This window comes from Carlito syrichta, unplaced genomic scaffold, assembly GCF_000164805.1.
Source record: "Carlito syrichta isolate Samal-C Ts95f unplaced genomic scaffold, Tarsius_syrichta-2.0.1 Scaffold308699, whole genome shotgun sequence".
NCBI classification, from domain to species: domain Eukaryota; kingdom Metazoa; phylum Chordata; class Mammalia; order Primates; family Tarsiidae; genus Carlito; species Carlito syrichta.
In genome coordinates this window covers 92,545-117,642 of record NW_007252795.1, presented here as the reverse complement: position 1 = coordinate 117,642, position 25,098 = coordinate 92,545, and the positions used below count along the sequence as shown (strand labels likewise).

General features: G+C 36.3%; 1 protein-coding gene across 6 annotated transcripts in view; it reads left to right on the top strand.

The window, feature by feature from the left end:
- The window catches only part of MARCH7 (membrane associated ring-CH-type finger 7), a 53,382-nt gene that overhangs the window by 16,418 nt on the left and 11,866 nt on the right, over window positions 1–25,098 (top strand). For 4 of the 6 annotated variants that reach the window (XM_008065642.1, XM_008065639.2, XM_008065640.2 and 1 more), the window contains exons 2-6: window positions 1,812–1,976; window positions 12,581–12,767; window positions 14,952–15,119; window positions 16,982–18,095; window positions 20,701–20,870. In XM_008065642.1, the coding sequence (XP_008063833.1) occupies window positions 1,824–1,976; window positions 12,581–12,767; window positions 14,952–15,119; window positions 16,982–18,095; window positions 20,701–20,870 (1,792 nt within the window). In that variant the 5' untranslated portion in view covers window positions 1,812–1,823. Of the gene's footprint in view, window positions 1–1,811; window positions 1,977–5,507; window positions 5,551–8,366; window positions 8,369–12,580; window positions 12,768–14,951; window positions 15,120–16,981; window positions 18,096–20,700; window positions 20,871–25,098 lie in introns of those variants that run through there. The other 2 variants (XM_021716324.1, XM_008065643.2) reach the window with 2 other exon arrangements.

The following is a 25,098-nucleotide window of genomic DNA, read 5'->3' as shown; positions in this document are numbered from 1 at the left end:
TCAGCCTTAAAAAGGAAGGAAGGCCGGGCACAGTGGCACAGGCCTATAATCCCAGCACTTTGAGAAGCCAAGGCTAGAGGATTGCCTGAGTTCAGGGTTTGAGGGCTACCTCATCTCTACAATAAATCAAAAAGTTATTCAGGTGTGGTGGCGCCTGCCTGTAGTTCCAGCTACTTGGAAGGCTGAGGCAGAAGGATTGCCTGAGCCCAGAAAGTCGAGGCTGCAGTAGCTGTGAGCATGCCATTGCACTCCTGCTTGGGTGACAGAGTGAGACTCCAACCCAAAAAAAAAAGAAATTCTGACATATGCTACAGAACAGATGAACCTTGATGACATTAGGCTAAGTGAAATAAGGCAGTTACAAAAAGACAAATATGACATGATTGTACTTAAATGGGATACAGAGACCTAAATCCTTGCCCTAGAAAATCTTAAGTTTTTAAAATTTATAAAAGTAATGTCCTTACAGCGGTGCTGTTTATAATAGCCCTGAACTAAAAACAATCCAAAGTGCATCACAGTAGAATGGGAAAATAAATTGTATGTGTTCATACAGTGGAATGCTACGTAAACATACTAGAGTGAACTTACAATTACATGCACAGATGCAGCTCACAAATATGTTGAGAAAATGAAGCCAGGCACAAAAGAGTACCTATTGCATGATTTCATTTATACATACATAGTTAAAAATCAGACATAGCTAATGGTTACTTTGGTCATGAGTTGAGAAATGTTTAGTGAAGAAAACTTAGAAAGCATTAATCTATAAAGTGGAAGGTACTCAGTTCCACATTTTATGCCATTTGTGTAGTTTTTTAGCTTGACTTTTTTTCACTTAAAATTTGTTACTTTTTAGTAGTGCAATAAACATTACTTGAAAACATTGTGAGGGAAAAACTTTATAGCTATGTGATTGTGTGCAAATTACTTAGTCTCTTAGCAGGGGTTTTCTTATAAAGTGGGGATAATATAGTACTTACTCACAGACTTGGTTTAGAGATACAGTGAACTAACAAATAATCAGAAGGCCCTTGCCCCTGGGCCTGACATATAATACTCATTAAATATTGGCTATTGCCATTATTTTTGTTATGACAGAGATTCTATAGTGGTAAATAAAAGGAAAATTCATTCTTTCATTTCCTTTTTAACTTGTGTTTATTGAATACCTAGTGTATTCTACTCAATGATTTTTAAAATACTTTAAATGATCCTGACCCAGAAATTCACTCTTGAGAAGGGGAAATAGAAAATAAATTATAGTGCAAGGTAGTATGATATCTTAATAAAAGTATACGCAAAGTGGAAATACATAGAGAATGAAGATGCTTGTGTTTAAATTGATGGCCAGGATTTGCATGGGGAATGCATAGACTTTCCAGGCACATACTGAGGCCTATGGCAACATACTGTGATAAGGAGTATGCAAATAGTACAATATGTGTGGACATTGAACTCTTAAATTAGAGAGGAATTTGTAGAAAGTCAAAGGCAACTTCATGTAAGATATACGAGTCAAAATTGAGTAAGGAAAAGAGCCCAGATTTTGGAAACAGTAGACCTCAAAGTTCATTTATACCGCCTTTCCCATGTGTGTTTGCTTCATTTTATAGATGCTAGGGAACCTTTGAAGAACTGCAGATCTCTGGCTTGCAGAAGAGAAGTGGTGATAGTCTCACAATTTATTTTATTGGATATGGTTAATATGCATTGTTAATTCTTAACTTGAGCTCATGATTAAGGAGGATTAAACTTTAAAGGCTTTCATGTTTTCCCAAAGGCAATTAATGAAAATTTGCATTTTACAGAAAACCTTAAGAATGGAGTCTAAACCTTCAAGGATTCCAAGAAGAATTTCTGTTCAACCCTCAAGCTCTTTAAGTGCTAGGATGATGTCTGGAAGCAGAGAAAATAGTTTAAATGATAACTGTCACTCAAGAGACTCTTCATTTAGACTGGATTCTGAATATCAGGTAACACCTTAATCTGGAATATATACATAGTCTTTGCGTCCTGTAACTAGAACAGTAATATATCTGCAGCAAAATGAACGACTATTGTTTTTCAAATTTTTCAGACTTAAGAATAACAGATTGTAGCCTCGTATAAAAATATACTTTCCAAAGACTTGGAAAACTTTGTACTTAAAAACATAAGTATCAAAGTATAAATTTAACCAAACTGATCTATGTGGATAGATAGCTTTGTCCAAGGAACAAAAATTGCATCCTTTTTCCTCTAGCAGACAGTTATTCATCTGATTTATCTCTGCATATACATAAAGTAGTGCTGGAATAACAACTGTTAAGTGATTTTTTTTGAGAATGTAACTTCTAAATATTTGCTTTTAATGTTGGGTGATTATTAAATTAGCAAGCTGTCCTTTTATGAAGATACTAAACCTTTTATATAAATTTTTAGATATTTTTGTCGTCATGAGTTTGTACTGATTCATCAGTGTGCTCTTACATAACTAGTTCTTTGTTTTGTTTTTTTGTTTTGTTTTGCTTTTACTATGTTACCTAGGTTGATCTCAAACTCCTGGGCTCAGGTGATCCTCCTGCCTCCGCCTTCTGAGTATCTGAGATTATAATTATGCACCACCACAGCCTGCTAGCTCTTTGGTTTTTGAAATGGTTTATCAGTGTTGTAACACAAAAAGTTGCAATCAAATTTAAGTTCATTGCATTTTTGGTTGAACATCTAATTAAATAACATGGGATTTGCAAATTTCTCATTTTTAGATTATAATCTAGAAGACTCCTTTAGAGAAAATTTCTGTTTAAGTGTTGTAGTTGTATATTTGTATACCATGTGTTACAATGTTTGACAATGTCTCACTTAAAAATATACCTGCTCAATACTAAGCAGTCTGTAAAATAGTCAGAGAAAGACTGCAGTTAAAAAAAAAGTCACTATCTACTACCCACTTTTTTGTTTGTTTTGTTTTTATTTTAAAGATATGGGGTACAATTCAGGATTAGGTATACAAGTAGACATTGTACAGGTAAAGTGTGGGCCTCCCTTTGGGTCCCCACTTTGAGTGTTTTAATTTTTAATTTTAAATATGTAGGGTACAATTCAGGGTTAGGTATACAAATGTTCATTATGTAGATATCCTTGTTGATTAGGCATGCCCCCCTTCCCCTGGCAGTTTCCCACTACTGCCAGTCCTGCTCCCACCATCCGCTGGCAGTTTCCCACTGCTGCCAATCCTTTTCTTATAGTGTTATGATAGTTGTTCAGGGTCTGCTTATGAGCGAAAACGTGTGATACTCAGTTATTTGTTTCTGTGATAGATCACTCAGTACTATAATCTCTGAGTCCATCCAAGTTGCTGCAAAGTTCCATAACTTTGTCCTTCTTTATGACTGCATAATATTCCATCATATATATGTACCACATTTTTTTTTTATCCAGTCCTCTTTCAATGGGCAGCATGGTTGGTTCCATGTTTTTGCTATTGTGAATAATTCTGCAATTGGTATCTTTTTCATAGAGTGATTTGAATTCTTCCAGGTATATTCCCAGTAGGGGGATTGCAGGGTCATATGGAACGTCAATTTTTAGATCTTTTAGGAATCGCCATACTGTTTTCCACAGAGTTTACATTCCCACCAACAGTGTAGAAGTGTTCCCTTTTCGCCACATCCTCTCTGGCCATCCTGACTGGAGTTAGGTGGTAGCTCAGTGTGGTTTTAATTTGCATTTCTTTGATGACTAGTGAGGCTGAGCATTTTTTCATGTATCTGTTGGCTGCTTGTATGTCTTTTGAGAAGTGTCTATTCCTATATTTTGCCCACTTTGTAATAGGGCTGTTTGCTTTTTTCTTTTCAGCATGTTTGAGTTCTCGTAGATCCTAGATATTAGGCCTTTGTCAGATAAACAGTTGGCAGATATTTTTTCCCAGTCTTTGGCTATCCCCCTGCCTCTCAGTGGATTCTTTGGCTTTGTACAAGCTTGTCAGTTTGATGAGATCCCACTTGTCTGTCTAATATCTTATGGCATGGGCACTTGGGGTTTTGATCAGGAATTAGTTGCCAGTTTCACTTTATATAAGGTTGTCTCCTGCATTTTCTAAGGTTCTTATAGTTTGAGGTTTTACATTTAGGTCTTTGATCCATTTGGAGTTGATTTTTGTGTATGATGATAGGTAGGGGTGTTGTTTTAATCTTCTGCATGTGGTCAGCCAGTTTTCCCAGCCCCGTTTACTAAATAGGTTCTTCTCTCCCCAGTGGTTGATGGTGGAGGCTTTGTCGAAGATGAGTTGATTGAGAAATTGATATTTTGCTTCTGGAATCTCTATCCTGTTCCATTGTTCTGTATGCCTGTTCTTGTACCAGTACGAGACTGTTTTGATTATTGTTGCTTTATAATAAAACTAAAGTCTGGCAGCAGTTCCAAGTAGCTGGAACCATAAGCACACGCCCCCATACTCAGCTAATTTTAATGTTTTTAAATAGCAAAGTAAAATCCAAAAATTACTTGTTAACATTCCAAAAACCAAACCAAGTAGAATTTTTAAAATCTTTTATTGATTCTTAAGATAATCGTTTTTATAAATTTTGAGGGTTTCCTGAATGTGTTTTAGTTGCTTTGAATTGCTTGCAATCTGTTGGGGTTTTTGTTTTTTTTTAAATGGATTATAGGACTAGTTCTAATCATAAATCAACCATTCTTAACGTGCTTTGCTTTTTTCTTTTGATTTAGAAACAGAAACTCCTGTGTTCTTGAACAGAGTGTGTTGCTTCTGTTTCCTTTTCTGTAAATTGGTGATAGTAATAGTGACTTTCTTATATAGTTATTAAGAGCAATTGAAAGAAATAATGCATATGAAGCACTTGGAACAGTGCTTAGAATATAGTAGGGGTTCAGATGTTACTAATTACGATTGTTATTTCTACTGTGACCATTTTTATTTTCTGCCTTTACATTGGTTGAAATAGATAATATCTTTAGGGTGTAGTATAATATCCAAATATTAAGTTACATATCATATACTTTTATACATTTATAGCAAAAATGTTTATTTAATGAATGAAAGACCTTTAAATGTTAATGGGAGCATTTTTTAAAAAAAATAGCTAAAGCTTTATAATTCATAGTTGTCCGAGACATAAAACTGATGTCAGATACTTGGTGAAGTTGAAGCTTCAGAAAGGAGGGTCGGGGTAGTGCATTGCAGATCAATTTCAGTTATGTTACAGATTTAATATTGTAGAATGCTTTATCTGTATAGTGCTTAACGTTTTATAGAACATTTTTCCCTTTTAATTTTAGTTAAATAAGACAGATATTTTTGTCATTTTATAGGTAAGTCTTGGAAGTCTGAGAATAAAAGTAATTTCCTTCTGGATAGCATTGTTTCTTTGGGAAAATGTAGGTTTTAAGTTCCAAACAATTGATTCCCTAAGCACCTTTTGGTTTTCAGCGATTTGTAAATTGGGCTTCACCTGTTGCTGATATTTCTGTTATCCTATCTTTAAATATGTATTGTCATTTGAATGGTTGAAAACTCTGATCTTCTTATCTCTTTGGTAACAAACAGTATACAGAATTTATCTATTTTGGGAAAAAAATATAATTCTTATAATTCAGTGTTGATATTAAAAACTTTCCAGTCTGTGCTATATAGTGAGACCTTCTCGCTACAAAAAAATTTTAAAATGAGCTGAGCATGGTGGTGCACACCTATAGTTCCAGCTACTGAGGAGGCTGAAGTGGAAGGATTGCGTGAACACCGAAGGTGAGGGCTATGGTGAGCTAGGATCACGCCGCTACACTCCAGTCTGCGTGACAGTGACACCCTGTCTCAAAGAAAAAAAGTAAAAATTTGGAGTATTCTGTGAATGTGTAACTTTTTGTTATTTTTGTATATTTTTCTATAACTTAATTTAAGTAACCACTAATTTGACTGCACTTTTTTGTTTTGCTTTGTTGCGAAGTTGGCCACTTTTAATATGAAATATATAAAAAGGGGGCTTTTTGTGAGGTTGTAGGTGCTTTTTAAAGTTAGTGATACCTTTTTTTAGTTTGTAGATCAGCTACTATAGAGATATGGTACCATTGCATATTTTGCATTGTGTGTTTTCTTTCTTTCTTTTTTTAAAATTGGAGTCCCACTCCGTAACCCAGGCTAGAGTGCAGTGTCATGCTCACAGCCACCCCAGCGTCGACCGCTGGACTCTGTCAATCCTTCTGCCTTAGCCTTCCAAGTAGCCATAACTACAGTTGTGTGCTACCATGCCCGGCTAATTTTTGATGTATTGTAGAGACGAGGTCTCGCCAAGTTGCTTGGGCTACCCTCGAACCCGCGGGCTCCCAAAGTGCTAGAATTACAGGCTGAGCCACCGAGTCTGGCCATATGTTTTCTTAAACATTAGAAGAACCACTTAAAATTTAATTTTTAATAAAATCTATTATACTTCATATAAGGGTAACTCTCAAGGAAATAAGTAAATACATACACAATTAAATAAAAATATGGATAGAATACCAAGAGTAATAGATATACTGAGGGCCACTCAAGGTTGTAACACTGATAAGCATTACATAAAACTTTGCAGCGTTTTAAAGTTAAATTTGAATTCTTATTTTTATATCAGGAAGGTCATAGGGAAGCGTAACCAGCTCTATAATGTGTATAGTTTATATGAAAAAGAAAGATGTACAGTTCCTCAGAGGAAGCAGAGCTTGTCAGTTTGGTCTGAAAGTGGACAGTAGAGTGATGGTGGATAGTGGCCTCTGTTTTCCTGCTGTAGATACATAACTAGTTGACTGAAACTGTATCTTAGTAAATTTCCATGAGCAAAGAGCATGATGTCAAAATGTAGCTCAGTGAAAATAGTTCTGTAAAGGGACAACAGTGATCCATATATTTTCCTTTCAGATGATCTGTCATGATCTAGGTATTATACTTAGAGTGTCTCCAGGTTTAAATGGACTCTTAAGTCCTTCCATCTTGTGCAAATGAAGTTTCTTACCTAGATTTCTCATAAAGTTGCTCTTGAGTGGATCCATATAGTTTTAAGTTCAGCTATTGACTTTTTAATGAAAACTGAAAGGACCACCCATTCTGAATAGAAACTAGAATGTAAGTTTCTTCTACATCAGTGTGGAGATGGGTACTCTCTGTCAAATGGATATTTAAGATAATGAAGAGCTCAAAGTTGTAAGTTGTTGCTCATGGCTAAGGTGATTTTGTTCTGGAAATTTTTAAAAGCAGGCTTTATTAGTCATCACAGTCAAGGCATTAATTCATGAAAATGGGAAGCCAAGGAAAAGAGTGCCATTTCAGGCTTGCTTCATTAATGTGCATTAAATGTGTTTTTTGTTTATTTGTTTGTTTTTAAGTTGGGGTCTCATTCTGTTGCCCATGCTGGAGTTGCATGGTCATGGCTCTTCACAGTCTCAGCCTCCTGGACTCAAGTGATCCTCCTGCTTCAGCTTCTTGAGTAGCTGGGACTACAGGCATGTGCTACCCTGTCTGACCTTTTGTTGTTAGAGTAGTGACAAGGTCTCACTGTGTTGCCTTGGCTGGTCTCAAACTCCTGGGCTCAAGCAATCCTCCTGCCTCAGCCTCCAGAAGTGCTGGGATTACAGGCATGAGCCACTGCCTGACCATTACATTATTGTGATTAAGCTTTTGCCATTAGATGACATTGGTTGTGTTTGCAATTATCTTTATGGTTCTTCTTTAAGAATTAGCTTTATTGTTATAACTTCAGATGCCATACAATTCACTTATTTAAAGCTCAATGATCTTCAGTTTATTCAGAGGGGCATAACAATCATAACTATCACTATACTAGTCCTCTAGTCCCCCTTCCCCCACTCCTACCAGTGCTAAACAACCATTAATTTACTCTATATCTGTAGATGTTTCTATTTTTGGACTTTCACATACATGAGTGGAAACATGTACCATGTAGTCTTTTGTGACTAGCTTCTCTCAGCATGTTTTTGGTCTCATCTGTGCTGTAGAGTATATCATTACTTTATCCTTTTTTATGGCTGAATAATATTCCATTGTGTGGATTGCCGTATTTTGTTTATCCATTCATCTGCTGACATATATTTGGGTTGTTTATATCTTTTGACTTTTGTGAATAATGCTGCTGTAGATACTCATGTGCAAGTTTCTGTATGGACGTGGGTGTATGATTACATTGGTATGTATGTACTAGGAATAGAATTGTTAAGTCATGTGTAAACTCTGTGCTCAATCATTTGAGGAACTGCTAGTCTTCCATATTGGCTGGACCATTTTACATTTCCACTAGCATTATGCACGAGGTTTCCAATCTCTCCACATTCTCACAAACACTTATTTATTGATTTTAGTCATCCTAATGTGTGTGAAGCAGTAGCTCAGTGGTTTTGATTTGGATTACCTTTATGACTAGTGATACTGAGCGTTTTTTCATATGCTGACTGGCTATTTGTGCATTTTTAGGGAAATGTCTGCTCATTTTTAAATAGAATTGTCTTATTACTGAGTTGTAAGTGTTCTTTACATATTCTAGATATAAGTTCCTTATTAGATAACATGGTTTGCCAGTACTTTCTCATTTTGGTTCTTTTGCATTGTTTTAAGGGCATTTGTATTGATAATATATTTTAAAACCTTAGAAATACTAATTTTCTGAAAGCAAATGTTGATTTATATAATAGTAATAGTAAATTATTTCATTGACTATTCTTTCAGTAAACCTCTTGTTGGAAAGGTATAGTGTGAATGAGTACCATACAGGTAAAAATAATGAAAATTGGATGCCTGCTAGTTATAGAAAGTTTGGAAAATTCTCTTTCCTTCATTGTGCATAAAAATCTATAGCCATCAGATCATACTGTTGATTTCTTGGGTGTACAATTTAGTATTTCTACAACTTTGGTTGGCCTAGATAGTCTTCCACACCCTCTTTTTAGTTATATCTTTCTTAAGTTATAATTGATATGCCATACAATTCACCTTTCATATCATAGATAACCTTTTGAATTGGCAGTAACTGATGAAAAGTATTTACTCTAGTAGCCAAGTCTGTGATATATTCTACTACCCAGAGACTGGAAATATAATGAAAAGGATAGAGAATTCCACAAAATGCAAGTGTAAATTTAATTATTTTTCATCTACTTCATATGATTCATATAGTCTAAAGGCAGCAAACACAAAAAGAGATTAATTGGATTTGTCAAAATTACAGCTTGTGTGCATCAATGGACACCAGGAGAGTAAAAAGACAACCAACAGAATGAGAGAAAATATTTGCAAAGCATATATTTTACAGGGACTTGTGTCCAGAACATATGAAGAACTCCTACATCTCAACAATAAACAGATAACTCAATTTAGAATGACTATTATGAGACATCTTTTTAAAAGATACACTAATGGCTTATAAGCACATGAAAAGATATCATTCATTAGAGAAATGCAAATCAGAACTGCAGTGAGATACTTAACACTCACTAGAATAGGTAAAATAAAAAAGATGGACAATATCAAGTGTTGTTGAGGAGTGAAGAAATTGGAATTGATGTATTATAAAGTGGTATAGCTACTTTGAAAAATGATCTAGCAATTTCTTAAAAAATTAAGCATTGTTACTATATGAGCCAACAGATACACCTAAGAGAATTGAAAATGTATGTCCACACAGACTTATATGCGAATATTCATAGTGACATTATACTTAATAGCCAAAAAGTAGAAACCCAAAAACTACTTGCTTAATGCAGCAGTATTACTTTGAAGACAGGCTTCTTAACCAGATTTCATTTAGCCTCAAAAGTTCTAGACATCAGGAGAGGTAAGATAATATATTTGTTAAATTCATCTAATGCTTTGTTAAGAGACGCCTGGCACAGTGGCTTGTGCCTGTAATCCCAGCACTTTTGGAGGCCATGGCAAGAGGATTGCTTAAGTCCAGGAATTTGAGACCAACCTGGGCAACATAGCGAGACCTTGTCTCTGGAAAAAAGTTAGCTGGATGTGGTGGAGTGTGCCTATAGTCCCAGCCATTCAAGAGTCTGAGACGAAAGGATCACCTGAACCCAGGAAGTAGAGACTGCAGTGAGCCATGATTGTGCCACTGTATTACAGCAGCCTGGGCGACAGAAGACTGAAAAAAAAAAAAAAAAAAGAGGAGAAAAGCAAATTGCTTTGGGGTACTTTACAATTCAAGAATCTAAAACAAAAGTTACCATTTTATTATCTAAGTCTGCTCCTCTGTAGTCAGTATTTTTAATGAATGGCACAGTTGTGTATCTCACCTGTAGCTAGTACCAGAAAGTTGTGATTTTAGACGACTTCATTTCTCATGTTGTCTGTAAATCTGATGATATCTTTTATAGTTTCTCTCTACTTTCATTTATTTCACAGAGACTCCTTACTATTCTGATGGCTTCCTAGTTAGGTTTTATTCTCTGTCCATTTCATCTTTCACATGCCTTTAAGGATCTTTCTATAAAGTAATAGATCAGATGTATTCTCTTTCTTTTATTTATTTATTTTTTTTCTGAGTAGGAATCTCATACTGTCATCCAGGCTAGAGTGCAGTGGCATACTCATGGCCACTGCAGCCTTGACCGGCCGGGCTCAGGTGATCCTTCCACCTCAGCCTTCCAAGTAATTGGAACCTCAGGTACGCGCCACCACATCCGACTAATTTTTTTTTTTTTTAAAGAGATGAGATCTCACCAAGTTGCCCAAGCTGATCTCAAATCCCTGGATGTAGACCATCCTCTTGCCTCTGCCTTCCAAAGCGCTGGGATTACAGGCAGGAGTCAACTGCACTCAGCACATGTATTCTCTTCTAAGGTGGTTCCCAAAATCATGTTTGCAGAAGTGCTCTTTAGTAACAGTTTTCCCAGTCCATGCAAAATGAGAACAATATACTTCTCTACACAAGTTTGCATTTTAAAAAATGAGAAAAATGATGATAAGTTATGGAGTGTAACTTCAGATTTTATCGTCTCTGAATCTTCTCCTGCCTCTTTCAGGCATAGTTATGCAAAACTTACAGTGTGGCTTTTTTTTTTTTTTTTTTTTATAGTCAAGGTCTCATATTACTTTGTTGCCCAGGCTGGAGTACAGTGGCATGATCATGGCTCACTGCGGTGTCAAGCTCCTGGGCTCAGGCAGCCCTCCCTCCTAAGCCGCCTGAATAACTGGGACTACAGGCGTGTGCCACCATACCCAGTTAATTTTTTTTTTTTTTTTTTTTAGATATTGTGTCTTGCTATGTTGCCCAGAGTGGTCTTGACCTCCTAGCTAGTTTTACTTTCTGTCCATTTCATCTTCCATGTGCCTCTAAGGGTCTTTCTGTAAAGTGATAGATTGAATGTATTCTCTCCTAAGGTGGCTCAGGCAATCCTCCTGCTTTAGCATCTCAAAGTGCTAAGATTACAGGCATTAGCCACTGTGCCTGGCCCAGTGTACCTACTATTATAGTACTTATTTATATTTATTTATCTACTTGTCTGTTATCTAGACTCTAGAGATTTGATGGAGCACATTATGTTTTATCTTGTTTTTCATATACTTTTTAGATTAATAAAGACTGAAATTATGGTTCACGATACATTTCATTTTTAACACTTGTTAAGCAAAATGACACTTGGTGTGTTTCGATGTTTCTTAATAAACTGTTTGCCATATACTTATGTTAACATGTTTGAAATTTTTTTTATTTCCTAAAAAATTACTGTGATTTATGAGTCCTTACTATTTCTGAGCAGTTTAGAAATTATATGCCAGTGTTTTTTCTTAGTTTACATGTGTCCAGTTGAGAGCTTTGCAAGGAAGTAAAAATATTTGTAAAAGTAATAATATACTTTCAATAATTAAGGTTGAAATGTTATTTAAACCTATATTTTTAAGGAAACAAATTTTTTATGCATTATATTGAGTAAACTTACCAAAGAATTAAAATAAAATAGTAAGTATGAGTGACGTTTGCATTCAATTTTATTTTGTGAACATATATGTTAAAAGAGACAACCATGAATTAAATTTATAAAATATGTATTTGTTTTAGTAGTTTCTTGATTTAAAATGAAGACATTTTAGGTGTTAATTTATTTGGTTTTGTTTTTTAGCAGACTCTTGGTGTTTTATGACTGTTCCTGAGACCAAGCATCAAAATAGGGATAAATTTGTTTTTTTACTTGAGAAATCTAATTTTCATAGCAGGATGTTTACAGTCAGTTTAAATCCTGGTGTTCTGTCCACTTCTGAGAGGATACAAGTTGCTCAGAAGGTTGAAATATTAAACCAGGAAAAATGATTATAAGGTTCTTGCTCTTCATTGTTTTATAACCAAGTATTCATATAATTATTAAGAGAAATTAATCCAATCAGATTGATACCCTAGCAACATATAATTATAGTATATAGCAAAGGAGCAAGTAGGTAAAGAGAGCAAAGAAAGACTAAAAAAGAACTACATGGTAGAAAAATTCCTACTTGTGAGGAATAAATGGTTCTTGGGACTTTATTAGAAGTAGAGCATTGTAGGTTAAATTTAATATTGAATGCAAGCATTTTATTGTTTAAATAATTTTTTTTTAACAGTCTACATCAGCCTCTGCATCACCATTTCAATCCACATGGTATAGTGAATCTGAAATAACTCAGGGAGCACGCTCAAGATCGCAAAACCAGCAACGAGATCATGATTCAAAAAGACCTAAACTTTCCTGTACAAACTGTACTACCTCAGCTGGGAGAAATGTTGGAAGTGGTTTAAATGCAGTATCAGGTAAAAAAAAAAAAAAAAAAAAAAAAAAAGTTTATGTAAGAGTCACTTTATGTAGATTTCAGATTAAGGGCCTTTTTCCAAAATGTAACATAGTTCTTAAGTTTGGGATGAAGCAAGTAGAGTGTGTTTTAAGACAGTGGGTCAGAAATGCAGTGGCATTTCCAAAATTTTAACCTTAAGTTAGTGCCAGAACTGATGTTAACTCTTTTGCATTTTTGTTTTAAATTTTGGGCAAGTGTTCTATATAAAAGAATGCTAGCAGATTTTAATGAATGAGAATAGCTAATATTATATGGCAATCAAACTGGAAAAAGTGACATGATTTCTGCTGGTTATTATGGAAGATAAATTTGATTTTATTTTTTTAGTAAGCAGCGTTTATTGAGAGGACAGAAAAGCTCCCACAGTGGGAGGGGACTCAAAGGAGTTGCCATACTGAAGATAAATTTTTAAGCTGGGCATTGTAACACATGCCTGTCTGTTCTCCAAGCTACTTGGGAGGCTGAGACAGGAAGATCACTTGAGCCCTGGAGTTGGGGTTATAGTGAGTCATGATCACACCACTGTACTCCATCTGGGTGACAGAGCAAGATCCTGACTCTAAAAAATAAAAATAAATTTATTTTTTTTAATTGTTACCAGAAAAGCCAAATCTTACTGATATATATTTAAAGTACTTCCTAATCATGTTTTTTGTAAATAATAAACATTGTGGTATATCCTATTTATTTTCAGAAAATACAGAAATTGAGCTGTGTGTGATGCCTCACGCCTATAATCTCAGGGCTTTGGGAAGCCGAGGTGGGAGGATCACTTGAAGCCAGGAGTTTGAGACCAGCCTGAGACATAGTGAAACCCCATCTATACTCCCCCTCCCCTAAAATTTTTCAGGCCTTTTGGTGTGCACCTGTAGTCCTAGCTACTTAGGAGGCTGAGGTGACAGGATTGCTTGAGCCCAGGAGTTTGAGTTGACAGTGAGCTATGACTGTATATTCCAACCTGGGCAAAGAGCGAGCCCTTTCTCTTTAAATAAGTAAATAAACAAGATATGGAAACTCTTCAGTTAGAAAATAATACTTAGAGTTCTTTACAAGGAACTAGAAAGTCACAGTCTAACAAGATAAGTGGCATTGGGAAATTATTTAACCTCTCTGGGATTTAGATGGTCTGTCCATAAAGCTTTACGGTATTTTGTACTCAAAGACATATTTATCGCACAAATTTTGTTGAGGGAAGGAATCTTCCTTTTCACTCATAACTTATCTTCATATGAAGTATTAGCCAATCTCAGTGTTTAAGAGAAGATAAAACTTGTGATAACACAGTCGGAGGTAACATTCTTAAAAATGCTTATGTATTACCAGTTGAATTAGTATAAACGATTCCTTTCTATTTTAATGGGCAGGACTACCAAGGGAGACATTGCCCATCTCAAGGATATTAAGAATAGTGTGATGATGGGTAAGAACAGAATGACCTTTGTAGACAAGCACCACTACCAGAGATATTTTTGTTCTCTTTTACTATTTGAAAGCATAACATTAAGTACTCTGAACTGTTTCCCTTAAGGAAGAGGAATTATTAATACCATTGGGATTAGGATGGAAGAATCAAAATTTCAAGGTAAATAATGAAGATAAAAGAGATTTGAGACTTAATTTTTAATTTACTTTTAAATGAAATCATGCCCAATAAAATTTAGATAATTGTAGCAATACTTTCATTCTTAGAATAAACAATAAACCAAGTGTGGTAGCAGAAAAATTATTTCTGCTAAAAGTATATCATACAATACAGCATCTTCTATTTCAAGATGGCTTTAATTTTGATTTCATCAGTTCTCCAACATCAGTGGCTTTTTTTGAAAGTCTACATCTTTGGCAAGATTTACATTTTTGTTTGTTTATATTGTATGGGCAGTTATCATGGGAAGTGACATTACCATCACATATGGGCATAGATTTTAGTGTTAAACAGAGAAGAATGTATTGAGTAGGAAATAATTTTAAGTGTTTACTTCATTCATGAATAACTTTTGTTTTGCTGAATTTTGCTTTTGATTGCAACTTTGTAGCTGGGGATTCTTATGGTAAATAACAGCAATCTCCCTCTATATTACTGAAGATTTATCATCAGAAACCTTGAAAGCTTTCTCTGAAATAAAAGTTTCTCAATTATTTTAAGATTCATCTTGGAGGCATAGTCAAGTTCCCAGGTCTTCATCAGTGGTACTTGGATCATTTGGAACAGACTTAATGAGAGAGAGGAGAGATTTGGAGAGGAGAACAGATTCCTCTGTTAGTAATCTTATGGATTATAGTCACCGAAGTGGTGATTTCACAACTTCATCATGTATGTATAAACTACATTGTTAAGTATAGTATATCTAATAGTTTCATTTTCTCTTTACGTATTACTAAAATAATAATACAAAGGAATAAATGAAGTAAGCTGTAATGTTCTTACAAAGATTTCAGAATAGCATGATATTATTTCTAGTACCTTATGTTTTGCTTTTAAAAAATGTAAACAATTTAAAGAAGTTTATGAGTATCCAAATTCTATCTGCCTTTAATTTTTTTATTTATGTTTTTTCTTTTAAGAATGTATATTATAAAGTAACATAGTATAACTTATAAACTCAAATATGTTTTGTTTATAAGATATATGTAGTTTAATAAGTAACTACTTCTAGTTCTGAAATAAAGTTGAAAGCACCAGTTTTTAAGGTATATGTTAGAATGACAACATGAACAGCATGAATTTGCCTTTATTTTCATTGAATTGACAGAAAAATCCACACTTTCTATCATTGTACATAGCCTTAAGCTTTTCAAAAATAAGCATTATAAACTATCACACTAAGTAACTGAAGAAAAAAGTACTAATTGAAGTTGGCAAATACAGCAGACAAAAGTGGAGTTTGACTTACAAAAAGAAAATGCATTTTGTTTTTTAAAATTTAGGTTATTTTAATCTTATTGGTGCAAGACTTTGCTTTATTTTTGACAAATGAAAACTTTTGTTTTGTTTTTTTTTTTTTTTGAGTTGGACCCTCACTCTGTCGCCCAGACTGGAGTGCAGTGGCCACTCCTGGCCACCGCAGCCTTGACCTGCTGGGCTCCGGCGATCCTTCCTCCTTAGCTTTCCGAGTAGCCAGAATTACAGGCATGCGCTACCACGCCCAGCTAATTTTTTGATTTTTGTAGAGATGAGGTCTCGCCTGCCCAGGCGGGTCTCGAACCCGCGGGCTCAGGCAATCCACTCACCTGAGCCTCCCAAAGGCACGGGATTACAGGCTGAGCCACCGAGCCCGGCTATGAAAACTTTTTTTATTTGCTTGGCTCTATATGAGGAGCTCTCATAGACAGTATCAGTAGCTTCTAGGTTTTGGGGTATAAAAGTACAGGATAGAAATAGATTTAGTCCCTAACATCATATTCTTTTCATGAGACTCCATGTATTATCACAGTAGCTCTTGTACTAGTTGTATGGACAGTATTTTTTACTAAGTAATTCTATAGTTTCTCATCCAGTTTGAAGATTCAGACCACCAGTTAAGGTATTAAAAGTCACGACAGAGCCCTATTCTGATTCATATTTCCCAGTCAGTATTAAAAAGCAAAGGTGTCTGATGAGTAACCAGGAATAAGAACCACTGCTGTTAGCCTGAAAGAAACAAGATTGAATACACTTTTAGGTATTAGCATGGTTTATCGTAAAATTACAGCGGTCTAAATAACCTTTATATTAACTTCATAGAGTAAGAAAAATCTCTAAAACACAATCTCCCTAGGATGATTTTGCTTTTAATTATTACAAGAGTCATTTACATTGTATTACATTGTATTAGTCTGTTTAAAATTCTGAATCAGTTTAGATATTAGATATTCTTCTACCCTACCAATTAATTTCTGGTTAATAAATTCAGCTGTTTTAATTTTATCAGACATTGTTTGCTTTTCATACACATAAAATACATTTCTTTTTATTCATAATGTGGACTTTACACAGCAGTACTTGATCTTACAGGAATAGAAAGAGAAATACATTTACATTTTTTCTATAGTAATAGTTAAGCTCTGTAGTTATAGCAGTATTCAGTTTGAATCCAGTGCTTTGTTTTGGCGGTGATTAGTAGTTACTAAATACAAATGTAATAATGCTTGAATTATTTCATGTAATTGGATACCTTTCCTTCCTTCCAAAAATAGATGTTCAAGACAGAGTTCCTTCTTCATATTCACAGGGAGCAAGACCAAAAGAGAATTCATTGAGTACTTTACAGTTGAATACGTCATCCACACACCACCAATTGCCTTCTGAACATCAGACCATACCAAGTTCTAGGATCTCCAGCAGAAATTTTTTAAGATCAAATTTTTCTTCAAGAGAATCAGGATCTACTCAAAGCAATACACAGCCTGGATTTTCTTATATGTCAAGTAGAGATGAAACCCCAAACATAAGCAATTCAGAAAGGGTTGTTTCATCTCAAAGACCATTTCAAGAATCTTCTGACAATGAAGGTAGGCGGATAACCAGAAGGAGGAGGAGATTGCTGTCACGTATAGCTTCTCGTATGTCATCTACTTTCTTTTCACAAAGATCTAGTCAGGATTCCTTGAGTGCAAGATCATTGAGTTCTGAAAATACTTACATATCTCCAAGAATCTTGACAACTTCACGGTCCCGTAGTAATGCACCATCAACTTCCGAAGTTCCTGATAATAGGGCATCTGAAGCTTCTCAGGGATTTCGATTTCTTAGGCGAAGATGGGGTTTGTCGTCTCCTAGCCAAAGTCATATCTCTGAGTCAGATTCAGAAAATTTTAGCCAAGAATCTGAAGGTAGAAATACTGGACCATGGTTGTCTTCCTCCCTTAGAAATAGATGCACACCTTTGTTCTCTAGAAGAAGGCGAGAGGGAAGAGATGAATCCTCAAGGATACCTACCTCTGATACACCATCTAGATCTCACATTTTTAGAAGACAATCGAATGAAGTGGTTCACCTTGAAGCACAGAATGATCCTCTTGGAGCTGCTGCCAACAGACCACAAGCATCTGCAGCCTCAAGCAGTGCTACAACAGGTGGCTCCACATCAGATTCGGCTCACAGCAGAAGAAATACACGAATAGCAGGAATTCTTCCTGGTTCCTTATTCCGATTTGCAGTCCCCTCGGCACTTGGAAGTAGTTTGATTGACAATGTTATGATCACCGTAGATACTATTCCTTCAGGTTGGAATTTAGCTGATGGAAACAGTGATAAAACTAAAAATGCACCTTCAAGAGATCCAGAAAGACTGCAGAAAATAAAGGAGAGGTAAATTTGAATACCTGTTTGAAGCCTATAAAGCAAGAGCAGATTAGAGAAAGAATCCTTCATCTCTAATTAGCTTAAAATTGATATCTGCAGTTTTTTTCCCTTTACAGTTATAGTCAGTAAGATGTTAGTGCCCCACTGATTGGTAAATTGATGAGATTTTTTTTTTTTTTTTTTTTGAGTTGGAGTCTCACTCTGTCGCCCAGACTGGAGTGCAGTGGCCGCTCCCGGCCACCGCAGCCTTGACCTGCTGGGCTCCGGCGATCCTTCTGCCTCAGCCTTCCAAGTAGCCGGAGCTACAGACATGCGCTACCACACCCGGCTGATTTTTTGATTTACTGTAGAGATGAGGTCTCGCTGCCCAGGCGGGTCTTGAACCCACGGGCTCAGGCAATCCACTCACCTCAGCCTCCCAAAGGCGCAGGATTGCAGGCTGAGTCACCAAGCCCGGCTAATTGATGAGATTTAATAATTGAGGCTAGGCAGTGGGGTTGGGAATTGCATCAAAAAATAAAGGTTATTTTTAACCAAGTTGCTATATATATGTCTCATTTCATATCTTTTTTGGAAATAAAGTAAAATTCAATATACAAATTAGTATTTATTTTGTGTTTGAAGTTGAGGCTTATACTCAATATTCTTTATATATTAGGATTTTTTTGACAGAAATACCAGTTTAAATTCAGGTTATAAAATCTTTTTATACAAAGAATTTTTTTTAGAGTTGAACATTACTTAATCACTGATAAGAGTGAAAGAATCAGAGACCAGAAATTTTAGTCCCCACTTGACTATTTACTCATATTAGTCTAATTATTAGACTACATAGTCGAGTAGTAAAATAGGATAGAGTAGTATATATAAAATACACTTATAGAAAGAAATGATAAAAGCTAAAGTGGGGTGGATTTTTTTTCCCCCCACAAAGGCTTACTGCTCTAGAATTGTTGGGAAGCATAGTTGTTACCGTCATTATGGTAACTTCATAGGGGTTTTTTTGTACTTTAATAAGAAAGTACTTTGAAATCCACTTCTCTAGTGGTGAAGGAAGCTTTACATACTTTCTGAGATGATCGTAGGGCTACCATACTCCCGTTTTTCCTTTTATAGGACAGATTTTATCATTTGACTAGTATCTTCTTGCTTTTAAATTTGCTGTTTTTTTCTTTCTTGTAAAAAGAAAGGCCAGGCGCGGTGGCTCACGCCTGTAATCCCAGCACTTGGGAGGCCAAGGTGAGAGGATTGCCTGAGACCAACCTGGGCAACTTGCTGAGACCTCGTCTCTACAATAAATAAAAAAAAATTAGCCTGGTGTTTTGGCCCACACCTGTAGTTCCAGCTACTTGGAAGGCTGAGGCGGAAGGATCACCTGAGCTCAGCAAGTCGAAGTTGCAGGGGTCGGCCATAAACATGCTACTGTACTCCAGCCTGAATGACAGAGCAAGATTCCAAGTCAGGAAAGAAAAAAAAAAAGTCTATAACCTGGAAGTGTTAGCTTTAATGTTTCCTTATTATAGCAGCTTCCTCTATGGTCTGCTCTGTAATGTGGTGAATATTTTATTTTCTGCCCTCAAGGTTAGGTGAATTTGAGTACAGTAGTGTAAGCAGAGGGCAAAGCATTTGTTTAGTGATCTTCAGAGAGAAACCAATTAAGCCATCGCCACCGTGTCTGGTTAGTTTAAAAAGCAGCATTTGTTGACTATTTTTGCCACAGAGTTTTTGTGTGTGTGTGTGTATTCTTCTATTTTATCTTGCCTTATACATGAGAGTTTTAAAACGTTCTGCATTAATAAGGTTATGGAAAAATTGAATAACAAATAATTGAAATTATGAAATGAAGACTATAAAAATTTAAATATAAACATAATGTTTTCAACTCTTCAAAATATTTATGCTTGGGGCCTTGACTCTGAAAGTCACTTAGCAGTTGTGTATCTATAACTGTTATTCTGCATTTAAATTAAACAGTAATTGATGACCTGTCAAATACAGAGAACTAGATTAATAGAACTTTTCCACACTTTAAAAACCTACTCTTACAGCAGTCAGGATGATTTAATACGATTGCTGGAGTTAGGGTTATGAAGAATTTTAGAATATACTTTTAAAATTTTTACTGTAATTATAACAAAGTTTATCAGTTTAAACGTGTAGTTTAAACATATAGTTCTGATAAATGTAAATGAGAAACCACAAGCCAATATGTGTTTAATTCATTGAAATATTAAATCTGGGAGGAGATGGGAGTAAGAGTGCTAGACTTTAAATAGTTTGGGATACTGCAAAAATTAAAATCTATTAGAGGTATTTATAAAGTGACTATGGAAAAATATGGATCTTAAACTATGCTACCAAAGAGAAAATTACTTAAATAATTTGGAGGTAAATGATAGATTATCCCATTTTACTTACCTTTAAAATACTATAATTTTTATTCTCTATGAAATGGGTTTTTGTGGTGTTTACTCATTATTGTTGTTTTGTTGTTGTTACTGTTTGCCCAGGGAGTAGAAATCACAAAATAAGAGCTTATGATTCTGTATGACTGGAAATGATCAACCAGGATGAGTTAGGATAACTCTGGGAATTGTGCCTTCCTTTTCAGCCTCCTTTTAGAGGACTCTGATGAAGAAGAAGGTGACTTATGTAGAATTTGTCAGATGGCAGCTGCGTCATCATCTAATTTGCTGATAGAGCCATGCAAATGCACAGGAAGTTTGCAGTATGTCCACCAAGAGTGTATGAAAAAGTGGTTACAGGCCAAAATTAACTCTGGTAAGATTTACCCTTTTTGTGTTACTTGTTTTCAAAATTTTCTCAAGAAATGCGCCTATATATGAAGATTGGCTAACAAATTTGACTTGCTTATTGTTGAATTTAGATTCTTTTTTTTTTTTGAGTTGGAGTCTCACTCTCACCCAGGCTGGAGTGCAGTGGCACAATCATGGCTACTGCAGCCTCGACCTGCTGGACTCAGGTAGTCCTTCTGCCTCAGTCTTCCAAGTAGTTGGAACCATAGGCGCCCACCACCACGCCTGGCTAATTTTTTGATTTGTTGTAGAGACGTGGTCTCTCCAAGTTGCCCAGGCTGGTCTCAAACCCCTGGGCTCAGGCAGTCCTCTCACCTCAGCCTCCTAAAAGTGCTGGGATTACAGGTCTGAGCCACCACGCCCAACCAGGAAGAGCATTCTAATATAGGGAACAGCTAGTGCAGAGACTTTAAAGTGGATGTCAACTTAGTTCTGTTTGAGGAGCTGAATTATGCACAGTGGTGTGGCTGTTGTGCAATTAGTGAGTGAGGTGGGAGGGGTGGGTGATACAGTTAAAATGAGAAAGCAGAGACTAGCTATGTAAGATTCTTAAAGGTCCAGAGCTTAGATTTTATCTAAGTATAATGGGAAGCTACTGAAGAGGAGGGAAATAAAATGTTCTTACGTATGTTTGGTGCTCTGTGGAGTTTAGAGAGATGAGTAGATACAGAGAGACCAACCAGGAATTTAGTATAGGTAGCACCTGCTAGAGTTGGTGATGACTAGCATGTAGTAGTGGTGAGGGTGATGATAGAAATGAGTAGATTCTTGTTTATTTTGGAGGTGGATTTTGTAATACTTGCGAATAGATTGGATGTGATGGAATAAGAGAAAGAAAATTAGAGACGCTAAAATTTTTGCCTTAAGCAGCTAAGTGGATGGTGGCGCCTTTTAGGGGTGAAACAAGCTGTAAAGGAAACAAAATGAGTTCTGTTTTGGACATATTATATTTGAATTGCTTATTAGATAATCATATGGAAATGTCAGCTAGACAAGTCTGGCATTTCAGGAGAAACACTGAAAGTTACAGTTTTGGGAGTTTATGAGCACATAAATACTATTCGAAGCTTTGGAACTGAATAAGGTCAACTAGAGGAAGAGCAAATACAAAGAAATGGCCCATGACAAAGTTCTAGGGCACCTAAACGTTTAGTGAGAGCAGAGGAGACTTGAGGAGCAGCCTTCAGCCAGTTAGGAAGAAAATTATTGTGCAAGCTAGAAGAACACCATGTTTTAAGGAGGGTGTGAATAACCCTGTACTGCTGAGATCAAGTAAGATGAGAACTTAAGCCTGATTAGACTGGACTGAGGAGAGAAAGAAACAGAAGAAAGGAGAGACAGCAGTATAGATTTCTCTTTTGACAAATTTACTACCAAGGAGATTGGAAACATAAGGCAAGAATAAGAGCCATATGGGGGTCACAAGAAGTGTTTTATTTTGAGGTAGGAGATCCTAGGGTGTTTTGTTTGTTTGTTTGTTTATTAAGAGTCAAGATTGGCTGGGCATGATGGCTCAGCCTGTAATCCCAGCACTTTGGGAGGCCGAGGCGAGAGGATTGCCGACGAAAGGATTGCCTAAGGCCAGGGACTCGAGATCAGCTTGGGCAACTTGGTGAGACCTCATCTCTATATAAATCACACACAAAAAACTAGCCAGGCATGCGTCTATAGTTCCAGCTCCTTGAAAGCCTGAGACCGAAGAATTGCCTGATCCCAGCAGGTCGAGGCTGTGGTGGCCGTGAGTGTGCCACTGCACTCCAGCCTGGGCGACAAGAGTGAGACTCCAATGCCAAAAAAAGAAAAAGTCAAGATCTTGCTCTTTTGCCCAGGGTAGGGTACACTTGAACAATCATAGTTTACTGCAGCCTCAAATTCTTATGCTCAATGATCCTCCTTCCTCAGCCTCCTGATTAGTAGGATCACAGCACTTGCCACTCACTACACCTGCCTCATTTTTTAAACATTTTTTTGCAGAGATGGGGTCTTGCTGTGTTACCTAGGTGTCCTCCAACTCCTGGCCTCAAGTGATTATCCTCCTTTGGCCTACCAAGGATTATAGGCGTGAGCCAACATACCTGGCCTTGGGCATGTTTTTATTTCAGAGATCCAATGGGGAAGGGAAAAAAATATGAAAAGGAGAGAAGGAAGATGGGATCCAGATTACCAGCCAAGTGGTTATGTTTTATAGGAGAAAAAGCTAATGTACATATGGCTTTTAATTGCTTTGGTGACTTCTATGTAGTTGCTTCTATTTTCTTAGGGAAGGAAGATAGGTCTTTAGCTGATTAGGAGACAGGAGGTTTTGAGGTGTGGGAAAAATAACATTTTAATGATGTGGATGTATATAGTAGGGTTTGCAGGCAGTATTCGTGTCTATAAAAGTGATTTTAAAGTGAAACACGTGCTTTTTTTTTTGAAGCAGTTTTTAGATGCTTGGATATAGGCATGGATTGGAGTTCGAGGGTGTTGGGTCCTTTGTCGGGCAGATATGATAAAGGGAGTTAAAGGTACCTATAAGAACATAATTGTGGTGATCCTGGATATTAAAATCAGGAGGGGGGAGTAAGGACATTAGGAAGTGGATGATGAGAGAGTGATCGAATCAATGTCTTCAAGTCTCAGTAACACTGAAAAGTTGCCAGATTAAGTAATATACAGGAGTAGAGGAAGCTTAAAATACAGATTTAGGGGTAGTAAGTTGTGGTGACAAAGTCAAGGGTATTACCTAGAGTAAGTAGCTGAAGTGGGGAGGGATAGTATTGGAAACAAGGATGTTGAGGAAGTTAGAATCCAAAGTGAATTGTCTATGTGGATGTTGAAACAATTAAGGCAGTAAGTTGGTAAAGGAGAGAGCAAGCTGCTAATTCACCAGGGTGCTAATGAAGGGGGGATTAAGATCTGAAAACAACAATACCAGTGTGTTGGGGGAACAGCTACCCTCGCTGTTTGGTCCTGAGTTATAAGGGCTATGGGACAAAATGACTGATGGAGCGTATATATAGGCATATATATATGGGCACTGTGTATATATGTATATATGGGCACTGTGGTTCAGGAATGAAATAAAGAGATTATTTTAAAAAAAAAAAAAAGGTTGGTTATTAAAGAAATTTACTGGAGTTAGATTTTGATTACCAGAGAATTCAGTTGAAATTACTAGTAGGGTGGGAATTATGTGAGATTATAGCTTGGTGACAGACAATTATGATATATGATGGCACGATCTTTATTTTCATAATCTATTGGAAGAGCTGGGTAACCTGTTCAAGCTGATCATGGAGCTACTGGGAAACTTCCTGCAGTTCCCAATAATGTCATCGGGGGGAGCAAAGGCTCCCTTTGGGGCATGAGATGGGCAGAATATCTTCTTTTCTAAGCTACTCTGAGCCCAAGGCTCTGGGATCTGGGATAAGCTATTTCACCTGTAGCAGCTTCTTCTCTCAGCTGTATGGTGTTATGGTGACTCACAGGCTTTAGGAGTCACTATCTGTCTGATATTATTAGGACTAAATGAGAGATGACCCATATAAAGTGTTTTGCATGATTCTTGACACTTAGTAAGGGCCTAGAAATGTTAGCTATTACCAAGAACAACTTGACTCAACTTCTGATACATTGGCAGTTTGGTTGTTAGTGTTGGGTATGAAGGAAAACAGATAATACAGTTTATTGTTTAAGAACATTTGTTCTTGGAGTTAGAGAATCCTAGATTGGAGTGTTTACTCTTACATTTAGATAGCCATAGACTCTTGAGCACATTTCTTAACATTGGGTTCTCAACCCTGGCTGCTGATTAGAATCACCCATTGGAGTTTTTAAAAACACAGATGATTCAGATCTGCTCTTAAGGTTTTTTAAGTAGGACTGGGATTGGCCTTCAGTTCCATCATAGAGTTGCTATGAATGTCAAAGAAATAATGTTTTTAGCTTCCCGCTGTACCAGTCCCTGGTAAATGCTCAGTTAATGGGAATTACTTTTAGAAGGATATAATAAGTACTTTGTAAGATGGTCAACTGAGTGTATGGGTCTCAACAACGGAATCTTCCTGAGAAATATCCAGAAGCCTTTTTCATACCTACACAAAGACCCCCATCTGGTAGAGATTGATTTAAACTTTTGTTAAGCCACTGCCATATATGAATTGCTGAACTCTACAGGATGTACAAAGATGAATAAAACAAGTCCTAGTACA